The sequence below is a fragment of the Pyxicephalus adspersus genome, chromosome 8, assembly GCF_032062135.1.
Source record: "Pyxicephalus adspersus chromosome 8, UCB_Pads_2.0, whole genome shotgun sequence".
Classification (NCBI taxonomy): domain Eukaryota; kingdom Metazoa; phylum Chordata; class Amphibia; order Anura; family Pyxicephalidae; genus Pyxicephalus; species Pyxicephalus adspersus.
Genome location: NC_092865.1, coordinates 40,263,156 through 40,280,785, shown reverse-complemented (window position 1 = coordinate 40,280,785; position 17,630 = coordinate 40,263,156). Strand labels below are relative to the sequence as shown.

The following is a 17,630-nucleotide window of genomic DNA, read 5'->3' as shown; positions in this document are numbered from 1 at the left end:
ACATTAACATATTTTATATAATGTCATTTTTCAGTTAATTTCTACTTTCCGCCTTACAAATAGCAAACTTGAGAGATTAGGTATAAAGAGTATCTGTTTTTAAGCGTATGTATTCTCCTTTAAGATTGCTGTATAGTGTACTAAACTGCAGTCCAAAGACCTAAAGATGCAAAAAATCTTGACAGCTGAAACCTCTTGGGACAAGTAGAAATATAATACATTTTAAGTTAAAGAACTAAGTTATTTGATTTGTTAATATCAATTTGTTCAAAACAATTTACATACTTGGACATTGCCTTACCTCTAAAACACGTCCACCTTCAGAAATACTAAGCCCTGGTCTGTTTACCAGTGGTCTCCAGTCTTTAAACCACATCAACACAGGAGGTGGTATTGCATTGCTTTCACACTTCAGTAAAAGGGTTTGACCCATTAGGACAGTTACATTTTGTTGTTCTCCCATTATGTTTGGTGGCGCTGTGATTAAGAGAGATATGTGTTACATTGTTTTTCAACACACATACATTTATTTAACTTTGCATTGAGTAGCAATCCCTAAAAAAATTCAATTAGGTTTTTTAATGTCTGTGTCCCTGTTGGAGAGATTTATCAACTTTATTCATCCTAGTGACTATTATGATTAGAATAAAATGTGAACTCATACAGTAGGGTAAATAGTTGAAGGGGTATGTTTTATATCCTAAATTAAATAAAATAGTTCAACGATTTACAGATTGTTATATTTATGATAAACTCACCATACACAGACAAATCAAAATCTTTCTGACTTTCCCCTGCAGCATTAACTGCCACACATGTATATTTCCCTGCATCTCCAACTTGTGTATTGGCTAGCGTCAGCACTCTTCCACCTGAAAGGATCTATAACACAAGAACAAATTAACCAACTGTATCCAAAAATAGATTTATTTTACATTTCAAGAATGTTTCAGGTAATGTACATCAGAAGAGTGTTTTTCTACACCTAAACACAGCATACCTTCTAACTGAGCTCTATAGCTTTATGTAAGACTATAGATATATCTGTATTTCTATGTCACAAGAAATATGTAAATGTGTATAACAAATGTATGTTTAATATACATTTTTTTACATTACCCAAAGATACAATACCCATTACCATAAGGCATCAGTAATACTCACTGAAAATTTACAGTACCTTTATATTTCTAAAAAGTACACAGATGGAGAACAACTATTCAAAATGCCACTAAGCCAACACAAGAGCATGGAAGTCAGATGTGAAAGGTATTTTCATAAATGGGAAACTTACTGCCTTGCTAAAAAAGGATATACTTTATGTTTTTAGATGCACTTAATATTACCCTGCTCAGAATTTGGGACCAGAGAGGGGTGGTATTTTATGTATTTGACAACTGGGTCCATACTTTCCCTATCTCCCCCCTTGTTTTAATGTTTTTCACCACTCATTTACGTGTTTGTATTAGCGTTCAGTTGGCCAATTTTACCACCTTATTGCAATCCCTTTTCTCCCCTTTGTTGTATTGGTTCCTCATAGAACAGCTAAAACACTTATCAGTTGCAACCAGTTATATTTGCAATATTACCCCACAGGTGGACTTGTGACATTTCTATACACTTATACCCAGCTAGGTATAACTGACAGCTAATACATTTTAAAGTGTTTTCAGCATAACTGCTTTTAAATACTATCTGGCTTCGAGGCTGCATAGTAGACATTGGTATTGTCTTATTCTTCACTGTACATAGGTTTTATGTTAAGCTTCCAAATTCCAAAGAAACTTGGACAGGTCAAGCTGATTTGGAGAAATTAATTACTTTTAAAAAAATTAATAGGTGTTATCCAACACCAAGCTTTCCCTAAAAGGTGCCACTGTGTAGAAAATGTGAAGAATTTTGTAAAAAATGTAGATTTATGAAATGAATATGCTATTTTTTATTCATTTATTTTAGATAATACCTGAATTCCACCACTGATACTGGAAACTGGGATGCCATCTTTTAGCCAGGTTAAACTTGGAGCTGGGAACCCTGTGGCCTCACACTCTAATCTGGCGGGTTTCTTGACTATCACAGTTACAAGATCATTGTTACCAAAAATGGAAGGTGGAACTGTAGGGAAAAAAAAGAAGACAATGAACCCATAAAGAATATTAATAAACAATGCACTGCACAAACCTGCACATTTGCAAATGTCTTAGGACATAAAATGTTAATGATCCCCAGCCAGGTCCCAATACCTAACTGATGATAGCCACATTGAATTGAATTATACCTTCTGCTGCAGTCTGTTCTTAGAGAAGAGTCAATTTTTTGTTCTAATTTTTAGGAAGATTCCTCCTATGTGCATCTGCCTCTGATGAAGCCTATTTTTTATGTTTAGACCAAATCTTCCAAGGCTTTCTGAGTCATGTCTAAGGCCTGCCATATTTTCATAGTTGGTAATGCTGTCCAAGTGTGGTATCATGGCCTAATTGAAATGGTATACTCATGTACTGTATACACAAGGGCTGGCATTCTCATTTTTGGTTACCAAAAAAGCTAATCATGCGTTCCTTTGCTACACCATACAAATGGGTCACAATGTACCTTTAAAACGGCAAACCAGAGGGCTAAGGCTATAGTTACAGGGAAACATGTCTAAAAATCAAGTTAATTTATTCTTCCATGAGCAGGATTTAGGGACCCCAGAGAGCTCTGACTTAAACAATCTGTGGATTCTACATGTTACCCCTCTCTGCCTTGTACACATTTTCTCCGTGTTTTTAATTAACACAATGGGCCTGATTTATTAAAGCTCTCCAAGGCTGGAGAGGATACACTTTTATCAGTGAAGCTGAGCAATCCAGCAAACCTAAGATAGATCTGATCCAGGACTAAAAACATATGCTAACAAATAGCAAATTACTTTTAAGAAATTCATTCCAGGTTTGCTGGATCACCCAGCTTCACTGATTAAAGTGTCCTCTCAGCCTTGGAGAGCTTTAATAAATCAGGTCCAATGTCCCTGGGACATTTGGTGGTCTTTCAAGCATATGGCTGCTGTAGTATCTGTTTTGAAAACATACATCAACAAAACTTCTTAGCCATTGACTTCTTTGATGTTTGGGTTAACAGGTTCACATACTGAACAAGAAGACAAGGAGACAGAAGCTGGCCAAATCAGTTCTAATAGGAGAATTACTTACCATGAACTTGTAAGACATAGGTCAGTTCAGCTGTCCCTACAATGTTGCTTGCAACACATTTTTAGACCCCAGCATTGTGCATCTGTGCATTTGCTATTTGAAGGACATGTCCTCGATTTGACAGGTTGATATCACCAACAGATGTGAAGGGATGGTTATCTTTTGACCAAGTCACAACTAAAAAAGAAATTAAATGCATGAAGGTCAAACTATACTGTTAACTTGTTGACACCTTCATTTTGACATTGGTACTTCTATGAAAATTATTTATGTAAATCATACAAGTTGTAAGAGATATTTTACTTGAATTATAACACAATGAGCATTTAAACATCATGAAAACAATTCATATAACCTAAAGTAATCCAATTAAAGAAAGCAGACTGAACTATTTAATAAAGTGTGTTTGCACAAATAAATTGTAACTTTCAAGAAATCGATATAGCATAAATAATCTCTACAAGATGCATTCCACTTAAACACGTTCTGTATATTAAAAGCTGGTTTTCAATATGGATTCTACCAGTATTTCATGTGAGTGCTCAAATCATTGAGAAGAGGCCAAAGCGGTCCCATCCAGCTGCTTACAGAACTTAATTGTTTTCCTTCTGTCAGTTAGTTTTTTAACTGAGTATAAAACGTTTCTCACTACTGGAGGAATATTCTACTGGAAATGAATGTATTAATGATTAAGAGTTTATCATTAAGCTCCACTTAAGTGAAATGGTTATTGTGTGCCTGTGATAACTTGGTTCACCTGGAACCAAAAACGTTTTGACACAGATTTTGTGTAGCTTGTCATTTTTAGTACCAGTTTAGTTTTAGTGCCCCAACTATCAGTAACCCCAATGTTTTCAGTATCAATTTAGGTTCAGTGCCCCAATATAAAAAAAAATCTAAAACACAATGAATTATTATTTTTATGTTTACATCGAATCAACAAATCTTATCATGCTAAGCTATGATAAATAAAATAAATAATATATGGCAGCAACTCAATATTACCAGGATCAGGGTTGCCTGATGCTTTACATTCCAATCTCACAGAATGATTGCCAAGTATGGTTTCATAGTGGACTTCACCGGATTTCTCTATCTTGGGTGGTTCTGTCATGACAAAGTAAACCAATTAGATCAGAATTTCAGGTCCAAATCCACTGGGCCCGATTTATTAAAGCTCTCCAAGACTGGAGAAAATACACAATGGAATGGATTTCTTAAAAGTCATTTGCTATTTCTTAGCAAATGTTTTTAATCCTGCACCAGATCCATTTCAGGTTTGTTGGATCACCCAGGTTGACTGATGAAAGTGTATCTTCTCCAGTTTCATAGAGCTTTAATAAATCATGCCCGTTTTGTGATTTTCTGTCAATGCCCTTATGTACCCACTTTTCACATATGTACATGTTAAATTGACAGTAACCTTTATCAAAAAACACATTTCTACATGATTATTCTTTAAAAGGTGTCTAGTAAATATTTCTGGCTCTTTGCAGAGGTTTAAATGTAAATAAATACAGCACAGCCAGAAAACTATTCTCTCTATACCTGTACAATAAATAAAGGATTACCATGCTGTAGACTTGACATATATAAGTACTAAATGGGTGTGTGGCTATTTGAGGAATAAATATCAACCCCAGTTAAGACTATAGAACAAAAAATAATTTCTTAATCCTCGTTCTTTGTAGACTTGACATGAGCTTTCATTCAACATTTTTATATTTTCTTTGTTCTATGTAGTGGGATAACTGGGGTAAAGACAATCTAACAATTAGTTATGTTTGTTCCCTTGATTCCTTTTCATTCTCTATTTCTTTTGATTGTAATACCATCAGAAGACATATCTATTATGTACATATATGATTTACCATAGATATTCAACCATATGCTTTGTTCAGCCTCCCCAGCTGCATTGCTTGCCACACAGGTATACTTTCCTGCATCCTCTGCCAATGTGCTTTGAAAGTGTAAAATGCGGCCAAATGATTCCACCTATACAAAATCAAAATGCAAACATTGTAGTTGGATTGACATCCACCTGTCTTATTATGAAGATAAACAGATCAGGATGAACTAATAATATTTGTGCAAATATATGGCTGCAGCATAAATAAAGAATTTTTAACAACAATCAGCAATACTAGTATAATGTAGATATACAATATGTAAATATTATGTATTAATGTATTATATATATTATAAATATATATATTTGTATAATGTAATAAAATGTATAATTTAAAACAGTACAATCAATAGCTGAAAAAACAATAATATAAAACAAGTACAACATAAACCCCCAATTATGAACTAATTACATGCATATTTTTTATGTTTGGTTTGCATCCCTGCTAGGGTCCTGCTTATTCCTCTCATGGCCCAATTAGTTTGCCACGCAAGGTTCAATTCTTAACTGAGCCACATCTATGAAATTTTGTGGTAAGCCTACAGAAAAGAGTAAAGGCCATTCTGGGTAATATGTTGTGCATAAAAATAAAAGATGCAAAGACACATTAAAGTGACCACATATTTAATTATAATGTTTATACTCACAGAAATGTTTCCTTTAATAATATTTAATGGTAGTCCATCTTTCAACCATGTGATTTGTGGGCTAGGAATTCCACTAGCAATACACTGTAAAGTTACAGGTTTGTGCATAACAACAGATAATGGTGACTGCTCAGGTTTAATGGAAGGTTCGACTGCAAAATAAAAAACACAAATGGTATTGCTTTATAAGTATTTGTGCATTGATAAAACTAAGCAACAAAGATAATTAAAGTATTTATATATTGTAGTGGAAGCAAAATGACCTCTGTAAAGACTAGATCCTCCAATACAGTGGTCCCCAACCTTTTGCCGGTCACGGACCACTAATCTCATGGACTCCGGACCGTGCATGCGCGGAGAGCAGTGTGTCACTCAAAGGGGAAGAAACTTCCCCCCAGGGTGATGTCAGGATGCCATAACCCACCCATTCTCCCATTGCAGGTCTGAGTGGGTGTGTTGTGTCTCTGGACCACCCTGCCCACCGCCCTGACCCTATGATGTCTCCAGGAGACGTGGTCTGCAGCTCTGGCTGGTTTGTCCCCCCCAAAGCAGGGTCCTTCTCCTGAACCTGCTGGTGGGTGCATCAGCCAGAGCCATGGTCCACAGCCGTCTCACAGGTCTGGGGGTTGGGGACCTCTGTTCCAGTTTATACCTGTAAAAATAGGCAAATTTGTTAGATATCAGATATTTTAAGAACAAAAGATGATATTAATGGGATTGGTGCTACATTTTTAAATAGAGGAGACTAAGCTATTCTGGCTACACCTAGCAATACAAGCCAAAAACCTTATTTCACTGGCTTTTTACTTTTATTTACTAAAACATTATAGTACATTGTGCATTTTTTGGACAGTGATTCTAATTTTCCAAAAATAAACAGCAGGCACCTTGGCTTATACATCTGAGTCTATGCAAATTATTAGAATGTCAGGAATGTGCAATTATTTACAAATGGTGTACATAATTAGGTAATTCATCTATCAAGTGTTAACTAATGTAAAATAATAGTCACATGTTTTGTCCAAACTTACATTTGACCTGAATCTGGCTTGATTGCTGTTGAAATTTTCAAATATTTTTGTATGTGAAATCAAAAGTTCTGTGTCATAATCAATTTAAATGTATGTAAACTCTAACAATTAACTATGGCTATGTTCTATCTTTTAGTGAATTATTGTATAATTGAAAGTATTTTGTTTTCTACTGTAAGTGGTATAGGTCAAGCATAATATTTAGCTATTCTAGTCCTTTTTTGGGGACTAAAAATGATTGGATTATATGTTAAGGGGATAGGAGAGTAGGTGGGTCTGAGTAGTTCAGCAAAAGAAAATTGTGCAGAGCTGACAGCACTTAGCACATGTACAGTTGGTATAAAAAATAATTAACGCTTTGAAAATACTTGCTTTTTTTGAAAAGACATGCACACAAAATAAATATTCCAACTGTTTTCACAATGCAAATTATAACAAGTGAAAGATGTAATAGCAACAATTTAGAAAAAAAATAAAATATTTAAAATATTTAGAAAAATAAATAAAATAAAATACAGAATCGATTAGATAGAAAAAGGATTACCTCCCTCCTAAAAATAGTTGTAAACTTATTCAGATTTAACTAATCATCTAATCCATTGCATACCTTGCTACTTAGCTGGCTTCTACCTGTGATTAATTGCAATAATTTGGATTAGGTCAGCATGAAAAGAGCTATTCCTGTGCTTGGTGGTGCAATTGGAAGCAGACAATCAACTAAGGGTGCCAAGGCACTGTCAAAAGATCTCATGTTGTAGAAGTGTACAAGTCAAGAGATTGACAGAAAAATAAATGCTTTGAATGAAAAAAAAAATCAAATGTTTTAGTAGCACAACAGGCTTTATCAATCAGACCACAGGGAAGTCTATAAATATTAATCTATACTAAAATTGTAAAGCATTTGGTACTACTAGGACACTCTCTAGACTGAAGTATCCCATTAAAATGGTCAGCAGAATAAAAAGGTAACTGGTCACGGAGGCTACCAGAAAGCATTTAGGAATTTTAAAGCACTTACAGGAGGCTTAGAAAAAAAATGGCCACAGTGTGCATGTATCAGCAATTTTACAAATGTTAATTGTATGGCGGGGTTGCAAAAAGCCACTACTAAAGAAAAGTCACATGAATTTTTAATTCAGCTTTGCCAAATACATCTTGAAGATTCTGAGGCCAAATGGAAAAAAGTAATATGGTCATATGAGGTCTAAGGTAAACTATTTAGCCTCAACACTAAAGCATAGAGATTGTAGCATCCTGTTGTGGAGATGTTTCTCTGCATGAAAGACTGGAATACTTATCAGTATAGAAGAAAAATGGATGTCCCTAAAGAAGAAAAAGCCGTGCATGGTCTAGTCAGAGCACCAACAGTCACCATCCATTTTACAATTTAACCGTAATTCAATAGTTCTGATTTAGAAGAGTGGAATGTTAAGAAGAGTGAATATTGCACTGCCTTGACTGAGGTTGTTCCATAAAGTATCGAAATGCAGGAGTAGGAGATGATAGTTTTTTCTGTTTTTGCTTTTTTCATTCTTTTCTTTACTCATGCATGTGGATAATGTAACTTCAGCCCAGCACAATTTTATTTTGCTAAACTAGAGGCTGTTTAGCAAAATTGGCATTTTCCTTAATAACAATAAACCAATAAGAATGTTGGTGTGTGTGTGGATTGATCCTAAGCACAAGCCTGACACTTTGCTTAATCTCTTCGAGTAGAAAGCATCTAAATGTGTCAGGAAAGTTAGAGACTCTTCTTTTCATACATGCAGACACATCTGTATGCTTGTATTTTATTTTTGCAGCAAATGTATGTGTATCTTTAAAAAATAAAAAAGAGTGTATGTTATTTACCATGAACATTGACATTGAACATTTTTCTGCTTGTCCCCGCTTCATTTTTTACAACACATTCATAAACTCCACTATCAGATGAGTCAGAGCTTGGAATTATCAGCTTTTGTCCATTGGCTTGAATTTGTAAATCGTTGTTTGGCTCAAGAGGAATTCCATTTTTTAGCCACCTGTTAAAAATGAAAGGAAACATTCACAATCTTTATAGGCTTTGGTTTTTCTGTAAAGCATTAAAATAATCTGTGAATACTTTATTCTACTTGTAATATGGGCAGAACATATGGTAGTTTTAAATGTTCTACTAAAAAAATAAAACAGAATTCTTTTTCATTACTGGCTTCTATAATACATAAAATAATAAGAATATGATTATACCAATAACATGACAAATGTCTTCTAATGATGTATAAATAAATATACTTGCATCTTACATTACAGCTGGAAGGGGCGTTCCTTTATCATAACATTCTAGCTCCAAAGGATTACTGGCAATGATGGTGTACTCTTCTGAATATTCGGTATCCTCTATAGTTGGTGGTACTGTACAAATTGTATAGAACAATATTTTTAGAAATACAATAATTTATAGAAACATAGTATGACGAACCATGCCAAAAATGACCTCATTATATTTTCACAGTGTGCAGTGGGTACCACAGTCTGCATGCATAAAACAAATCCACAAAAGTGCAAGCTTTGACCATTCCAAACACAAGAATGCAGCAAAATCAAGTTACTCCTTTATTTAGCACACTGTTTTTTTAACATAAAGCGCATTCCTGGAACTTAGTATGTATTTGTGATTTTGTGTGGGTGTTTTTTTTTCTAAGGCAGAATCATAAAAGGGTCAACTTATCTAAGGTTTATGGGTAAAAAACCCCAATGTTTTATATACATTGAAAAAGTGACTGCAGTTTACACAATAAATATTATTACTTGCTGTACTAAATCAGAAATTTAATGTCCTGGGTTCACAAATATCCTTGACCATTCAAACCATAACACAAGCACACTATTTATGCTCATAGTGGGTCCACTCTGGTATTATTCATTTCCCTGAAGTAAATAAAGCCACCTGACCTGACCTAGCTTTTAGACCTTATTTGTCAAGAGATTACCATATTCCCAGTATGTTAAATAACATGTAACCACATTAATTATTTATACACTAACCACTGCTTTACAAGATTTCTAGGCTTTGAGATGGTAGGACCTTAGTTTATATGCCACTCATGTTGTAAAGATTGTAAATGCTACTTTTGAGACTTCAGGCCTAAATGTGATGTTTCAGCACCTCTTGTACTTCTGGTAATCTTGAACAGACAGCTCAGCCAATCTGGTGACCTGACTCGTTTTACTTTTGCAAAACATTTACAGTACAATAAGCCAGAAGCTAATCAGTGAGCTATACTATCAACATGTTTCTTCATGTACATTTGCAAGGTTTGGAGTCCTTCCTTTCCCTTGTCCAATCACCATTGTATTGTGTAGAGAACAGGCTGGTACCACGTCAAACTCAAGCACCATATTGGTTGCATTTAAATATACACACAAATATTTTTAAATACCTAACTGCAATAATCAGTGTTGTTTTATAAATGCTTGGAGTTCAGATTTAATAAATAATATATAATAAATAGTCAAGAAATATAAAAGTGGTATGGATGGCATTCAACTAACCTAAGATATGAACATTGTATATCATTTCAGCTTCTCCTGCAAGATTTGTAGCCACACAGATATACTGTCCTTGGTCAGAATCCTTGGTTGACTTTATCTCCAGTCTTTTACCATTATACAGTAGACGTGTGTTGTCATTTATCTCTATAGGCACTCCTTCTTTCAGCCAAGTGATTAAAGGTAATGGATGTCCTCTGGCTTCACACTCCAGTATAAGTGTTTTACCTACTATAGCCTTTGTGCTTTGTGGCTTGCTCAAATCTCCATCAATTGAAGCTGGAACTGGATGGATTACAATTGTAACAATATTAGAGTTGTAAAGCAGAAAAAAGCAGAGTTTTTATATCAGACACATTTGAGCAATAAATGAATTATAGGTATGGTCATGTTAATCTTCAAACTGAGAAATTTTGTTTTAAAATAAATATGCTAAAAATTGACTAAGTACATATCCTGCTTTAGCTAATACATCACCCTATTACATACATTTTCATTTTGATTCCCCCTTATTTCTCAACGTCCCCTTTCCCAAAGAACATTTCTGGTTTTATTAAAAAAAATAGTAATGTTATATAAAAAGAAGGCAGATCTTAAGAGTTTGCACATCTATTTTTATATCTATATTGTATTTTATTTATATTATTTTTATATTATTAAAAGCAGTCATTTCTTAGCCCATTATATTTAGTCTTGACTTGACTATTTTTTACTGTAAAGTAAAGTGATGCATGAATGGAACACTTTTCCTATCGTAGTCGGTATAGCTGTGTTGTCTCCTGTTGATCAATCCCCTGCTTCTGTGTCCTACATTGCGTGCTGCAATCCTACAGTGTTATACCAATCACAGTGAATGATTAGTGGAGGAGAGGATACTGTTCATATGTATTCAATATTCTTTTTTTCCAACAGGCAGACATTTAGAAATTACACATAGACACAGTATTTTGGCTAGAACGAAATAATTGAGTATTATCTAATAAAATACAAGTTTTTCTTGAAATGTAGAATTATCAGCTTTTTTGCTCCGTATAATGCCAACATGCAGTCTTGATACTGACAGGTCTGCTTTCAGATTAATCTGATAAACTCATTCTCAGGTGTTGCTGCAATTATATTTGAGGACAGGTTATTCCATGTTGGCGATATTACTCAGACTGCACCACCTACTGGTTGTTATTGGGAACTACAACAAGTTTCAGCAAACAGTTTTTCTATACAACTTTGATAATATCCTACTTAAATATAACAGCTTACATACTACTTTAATAAAATATATTTATGTGCTTCAACTCATTACAAATGTATGGATCAGTGTAAATATAAATACTGAAATCATCAAGAGAATTTAACTTACCATAAACATCAAGCAGATAATATTTCTCAGCATGTCCTGCAGAATTTGTTACATAACACTTGTATTTGCCTGAATGTGTAACCTTCACCTCTGAAATATGAAGATATTTGCCATTTTCTGTGATACTTATATATGTGCTGCCCTCAATTCTTACACCATCTTTGTACCATGTTATTTTAGGTTGTGGAATTCCCCAGACATCACATTCAAGGCTGACTCCGCTGTCCACATTCAAATATAACTCTGTTGTAGTGTTTTCATTCTTAATAGTAGGTGGAGCTGCAAAAATAAAGCATTTTGTAACATCATTTCAGTGTTATTTTAAATGTATAAAAAAGAAGTAGATATTTATCTGCTGTTGATCATTTTTGAGCATTACTAAAGACTTCTATACTGTTGGGGTCAGCGTAAACAAGTTTCTGTTTTACTTCAGGTAGCTTTTCAATTTCTATACAAGTTTACAGAATCTCTTTTCAAATCTTCCTTAAAGAACGTCAAATGCACATGTAGATTGATTTTAAATGTGTTTCATGATGTTTAATGCCACAACACAAACCCAAGGCCCATCAGCACAGGCTGTAAAAGTGGACCATATGCTGCGTGGACTTCATTTACTTTCTTTCACAGACCGTAAATATTCTTCTGATTCATTTGACAAGTTATATACACCAACGTACCAATTGTGAGCATATACCCAAATAATACTTGGGGCTAAATTTATACTTTTTTCGACCATCATTTCAGCTGTTATTTTGTACACATTTATATCTCTATGTATTGCTTGTTTAAATGCATATTAAAACTAAGACTGCACAACAGTCACTGTAGTAAATGATAAAGGAATAAACAGATGACTATTGGCCAAAATGGCTGGCAAATCATTTATATTTACCCCCCTTACATTTGTTCATAATATGCCTCTATTGCACATAACCGGGCACATTACACACATTCCATATATATGTATATGGCCAAGAACCGTACAGGCATAGCAGTAGCATGCTTTAAGCAGAACTAAACCTAATCATTAAATTGCATCATCCTTTATTGCAGAGGGGACAGGCGATGAATATAAATGGTATTTTCTGTAATGTTTTTGAGTCACATCTTTCTGATCACATCTTAGATAGGAACAAATCTGTATACAGGGCACAATTATTCCAATAAAGGTAAATACTCATAATTATTAAAAAAAAATATTAAAGTAAAAAGACCTAAATGCAGTCTGAACTGGAAGAATTACAGTGTATACATGCATAGACATTATGCTGCCATGACAAGTGCACTTGCACAATTTCATATGCTAATGCTTATAACAAAGACTAAAAGACTAGCTAATAAATACCACATATTGGAATGACATACTCATAAACTTGTTACCAGTTTTTTGTTTTTATTTTGGCATTTTTCATGCTGCATCTGGTACAGCACTGTAAATTCTGTTATCAATAAATTATATACTAAATGTGCTCACAAATTGTGCATTTGCAGGTACATGTGCATGGGAATTTGCAGGTTTATATGAACCTGCAGTACAATCATTCTTAAGCAACTTTTGGGTAAAAGAGGTGAGTAGATAAAGTAAATCATTATTGTAACATTACATTTTACTTACCAATAACTGTTAGTTTAGTTTCTTTAGTTTGCAAGCCAGCTGAATTGGTTGCTACACACTTATAATGTCCACTGTCAGTTAAACGTGAGTTCTGTATGTACAAAATTTGCCCATTTTCTAGGATGTTAATGTTTGTGTCCTCTCCACCAACTAACCTATAATAAAAAAAATATAATTAGGATACTACATAGAAATAATACTTGTTCTCATAAGAAAGACATTTATAGTTAGAGACAAATCATTTGCTGTCGCTTTATATTTCATTAGGCCTCTACTAATAGGATCTTCCCTCATGGAAATATCTCACGTCTCATTAGAAATGCACAAATGTTTTAGCAACAACTTGTATCCAACTACATGTGATCTATATGTTTTGTTCAATTTTGTTTGTAGAATGTGCACTGATCCTTAAACTTTTGCCCCTCTAGGGCATTTGGAGATAAAACCCAGAAAGGATGGCCCAATATTGCTACAATGAATACCAGTATACCAGAATTTTATATGTCTTACCTATTATCTTTGAACCACTGGATAGCTGGATGCGGGATTCCTTTTACCTTACAGATTAACTTAGCTTCTCGTCCAATAATTACAGAAATGTCACTGACTGTTCCCCTACCTGCAACTTCAGGAGCTTCTAAAAAAATGATGACATATTATGTTTTTATACATATTTTATACATACATGAAAAGCAAGTTATTCTGGCAACCAAAATTCAAACAAAAATCCTATTTGAATAGTCTAAAACCAAAAACTGTGCATATACTTAGACAATTAGGCTATTTGCAACTTTACTTATACAACTGTTTAGTCAAATGAGAACATGCAAAGAGTATGCTTGCTTTGCTTTCTGCTTTGGGAATGCATGCATAATGTTTTAATAGATCTAAAGACTTTACCAAAAACAAGAACAAAAACCTTTTCCATTGAAAGTGAACAATTTACTCTTTTAGAAGGTGTTTAGTGCCTTAACAAATAAAATAGGAGGTCAACAGGCTAAAGGTATTTTATGACAGATTTTAACAGTAAAAAAATCACACGTTTTTTAGATATCAAAAATAAAAAATTCTAAATACATATTTCAGTGCTGAAAAAAAAGACAAAGAGGTAGCCACTCATCACCTCACAGACGCTAATCATAGTCCCAGCACTTCACTGTCTCCAGTGTTATTTGGTAAAACGCTCTTCTCAAACCTAATATGAACCTGTTACTGCAGCACACTGTTAAAGTGGCTCTCCACCCCTTCTGGTTTTGATAGTGTACACTTGTCTCTGCAGTGAAGCCTAGCATCAAATCTGAAATGATTAATTGTAACTACTCCATGCCTTATGCATAAGGAGTAACAAGGTTCTAAGACAAACTGGTAATCCCTGAACAAGCAAGAAACGCGTTGACTACACGTGGGAAACCTATTTCCTCTGTATTACATTTTGTTATATGTATCGAAGTTAACTTACCCAACACATCTACAAAGAAGTGTTTCTCAGCACTTCCTGCAATGTTGCTGGCGGTGCAAGTAAAGATTCCAGTATGTGACAAGGATGTCTTTAAAATCTTTAGAATTCTTCCTTTTTCTGAAATCTTGATATTGTCACTTTCAATTACCTAAAATAAAATGACAGCTATACAAATGAATTACAGATTGCTCATGTTACTACTGACAAATTATAATAATGAATCACCTAAAAAAATAGATGATAAATATAATATTTTTAAGGAAATATCATGCAAAAACTATACAAACTCACAGACAATAAAATCACTTTTAAATAACATATTAGGAAAAAGGGAAAGCTGCACTCATGTAGTAAAGTGGGCCTTGTTCTTCGCACCATTCTTTTGTGGGTCCAGTACGGCTTGATGACACATTCCTTGTGTCCTTGTCACTGGGTTCTCAGAAGGTGAGTTAAGTTATGCTCCGCATTATTTAGCCTGAAAGTATAGTGTTGGCTGAGACTGGGGGAGAAATTAAAGGGAAATGCTGAAGCACAAAGTGATAGTACTGCTTTGAGAACTTAATCTTCTCTGCAAGAGAACAAGTCTGTTGGCATAGCCATGAAATGTAAGGGATACATCCTCATGTAGTCTTGGGGACAGAATGTTTCAAAAGAGCTGCCAGGGACAGAAGAAAATGCAAGGCCCTCTAGAAAAATACATATATAATTTCAGGTCCATTACAGAAGTTAAAGGGTCTAATTTAATAAAGCTCTCCAAGGCTGGGGGGGACTTTCATCTTTCACACTTTCATCAGTAAAATTGGGTAATCCAGCAAACCTGGAATGGATCTGGCTTCACTGATTAAAGTATATCCTCTCCAGCCTTGGAGGCCCAATGTGTGCCAAAATTGATGCCTTATTAAATATAATATAGCATTCATGTAAAAATAAGTGGGACTCATATTACATTTACCTGAGTACTTCCATTATACCATGTGATAAGAGGTGGTGGGCTTCCAGTGGCATCACAAAATAAACTTGTGTCATGATTTAACAAAATGGATACATTTGTCAATTTTTCCTTGTCTTTAATAGCTGGAGGATCTATAAAGAAGATTTAAGGCAATTAAAAGTGGACACACCATTAGAAATTTGTTCCTACAGATAATTAACAAAGTATGTGCAAATTTGCAAAAGGAAGCATATGTTTACACAAGTGTCTAATTGCTATGTTCTGTAGGCTAATAATACCATGTGTGAGAATGAGTCACTGTACTGTTCTTGAGCATCTGCATTAAATTAGATGCTTGGCACTCACTAAACATTTGAGGAGGATTCAGGAAATGTGACAAGCGAGGCACACATCAAAGCAAATAAATTAAACAGCCTAAGGCTCAGAAAGAAATGGGTCCAGTGATTAAGTGAGGTTACAGCTATTGATGCAGAACTACTACTACAAAAGCAGAAACTTCTACTGCATTCTATATATTGATCGTGAATTCAATTAATATTGATGAAGCAACTTTACTGACCTATCTCATCCACATAACCAAGTTTAAAAGCTTCATTCAGATAAATGGTTTTAGTGCTGTCATGTTTAACTTCTTCCTTCTACAACCTGTTTGTAGTTTTAGGAAACAATATTCCATGTAAAGTAAATTATTTTATTTGTTTTATTTTGCTTCCAAGTTAATAAAAAGTAAATATACTTACTTTACACTTTGTCTACCGTACTGCAAAGTGTGATGTTATAATTTATACAGAAAAGATCACAGGGAATGCGGAGTAGAAAAAAGATGTTACTGCACTGTGCTGGAGATTTAGCCTATGTTCACACTGACGGTGAGGCTGGGGTGCATTAACCTCCGCCTCTCAGGAAACGCTCCACAGGAAACAAATAGGGTCATCACTGAGCTGTACTAGTACTTCTTTAAGAACCAGTAGTGTAGTGACCGAGTGGCAAATTGCCAACCACAGGTAGTCACGCAGGATCGCTCAAATCTGTAGCAGGTCTGAACCACCCCTTAGGCTACTCGGCTTTTACTGGAGTCTCACCAGAAGGATGAATATGTAATCCAGTCTAGACACCACAGGCAGTGGCTAGAGGTGAGTATACCAATTTTTTTTGTTGAAGCATTTTAGAATCATTGCAACATCGGTACTCCTTCAGTCTGGTGGTGAGTCTGCAGTGCAGTTGCTGCCTATTTACACCTCTGAAACATGCACTCCTCACACCCATGGCTGCCCATAAAGAACAAATGGGTGCAGAAGTGGTTGCCATTGGGAGCAGCACAAGAACCACAGTTCTAATTCCTAATTTTTTTTTGTTTTTTTTTCTTTTGCACTATATGTTGTTGAGTATTTTATTTATGGTTTTCTTATATGCTCTGTAACCCCTTTTCAAAAGCTTTGTTTTACCTCTTAAGGCTGCAGACACATCCTCTTGGTGTTTCAAATTAAAGGGAAAGAATAAATACATGTAAACATCAAGTGAATGTCACATTCACTGTTTTAAATAACGTCCAAAAAGACACATGGAACTGGCACAAAAATACATTAAAATGATATGTATTTTATGATTTTTGACAAATACATATTTGGACAATTCTCTTTAACATCTGCCTGGAAGCTGGTGCCACAGCTTTAAAAATCCAAAATAAAAAAGCTGAAATAATAGGACACAACTAATTCACCACATAAAATGCTATAACAAAATAAAAAAGTAGAACAAAATAAAAAAAAAAAATTAAACTCAAAATAGGAAAAAAAATTATTTTTGCTTGCACATGATTGAATAACGTAATATTAAGATTATGGCTCGAGAATAGTTCACAACCTAAGCTGATGTTTGACATTGACTGGCTGTCACCTAACTGCATATATGTGTGGTGCATCATAGCTGTGTCAGTGACAG

The 17,630-nt window shown here is 34.5% G+C and overlaps 1 protein-coding gene across 1 annotated transcript in view; it reads right to left on the bottom strand.

The window, feature by feature from the left end:
* HMCN1 (hemicentin 1) overlaps positions 1 to 17,630 on the bottom strand; it is a 132,611-nt gene that overhangs the window by 74,614 nt on the left and 40,367 nt on the right. Inside the window, 15 exon segments of the mRNA XM_072420118.1 lie at positions 302 to 477; positions 759 to 882; positions 1,964 to 2,115; positions 3,192 to 3,368; positions 4,197 to 4,298; positions 5,063 to 5,186; positions 5,748 to 5,899; positions 8,630 to 8,799; positions 9,061 to 9,169; positions 10,310 to 10,591; positions 11,664 to 11,942; positions 13,279 to 13,433; positions 13,789 to 13,915; positions 14,738 to 14,885; positions 15,690 to 15,820. Coding sequence (XP_072276219.1) covers positions 302 to 477; positions 759 to 882; positions 1,964 to 2,115; positions 3,192 to 3,368; positions 4,197 to 4,298; positions 5,063 to 5,186; positions 5,748 to 5,899; positions 8,630 to 8,799; positions 9,061 to 9,169; positions 10,310 to 10,591; positions 11,664 to 11,942; positions 13,279 to 13,433; positions 13,789 to 13,915; positions 14,738 to 14,885; positions 15,690 to 15,820 — 2,408 coding nt within the window.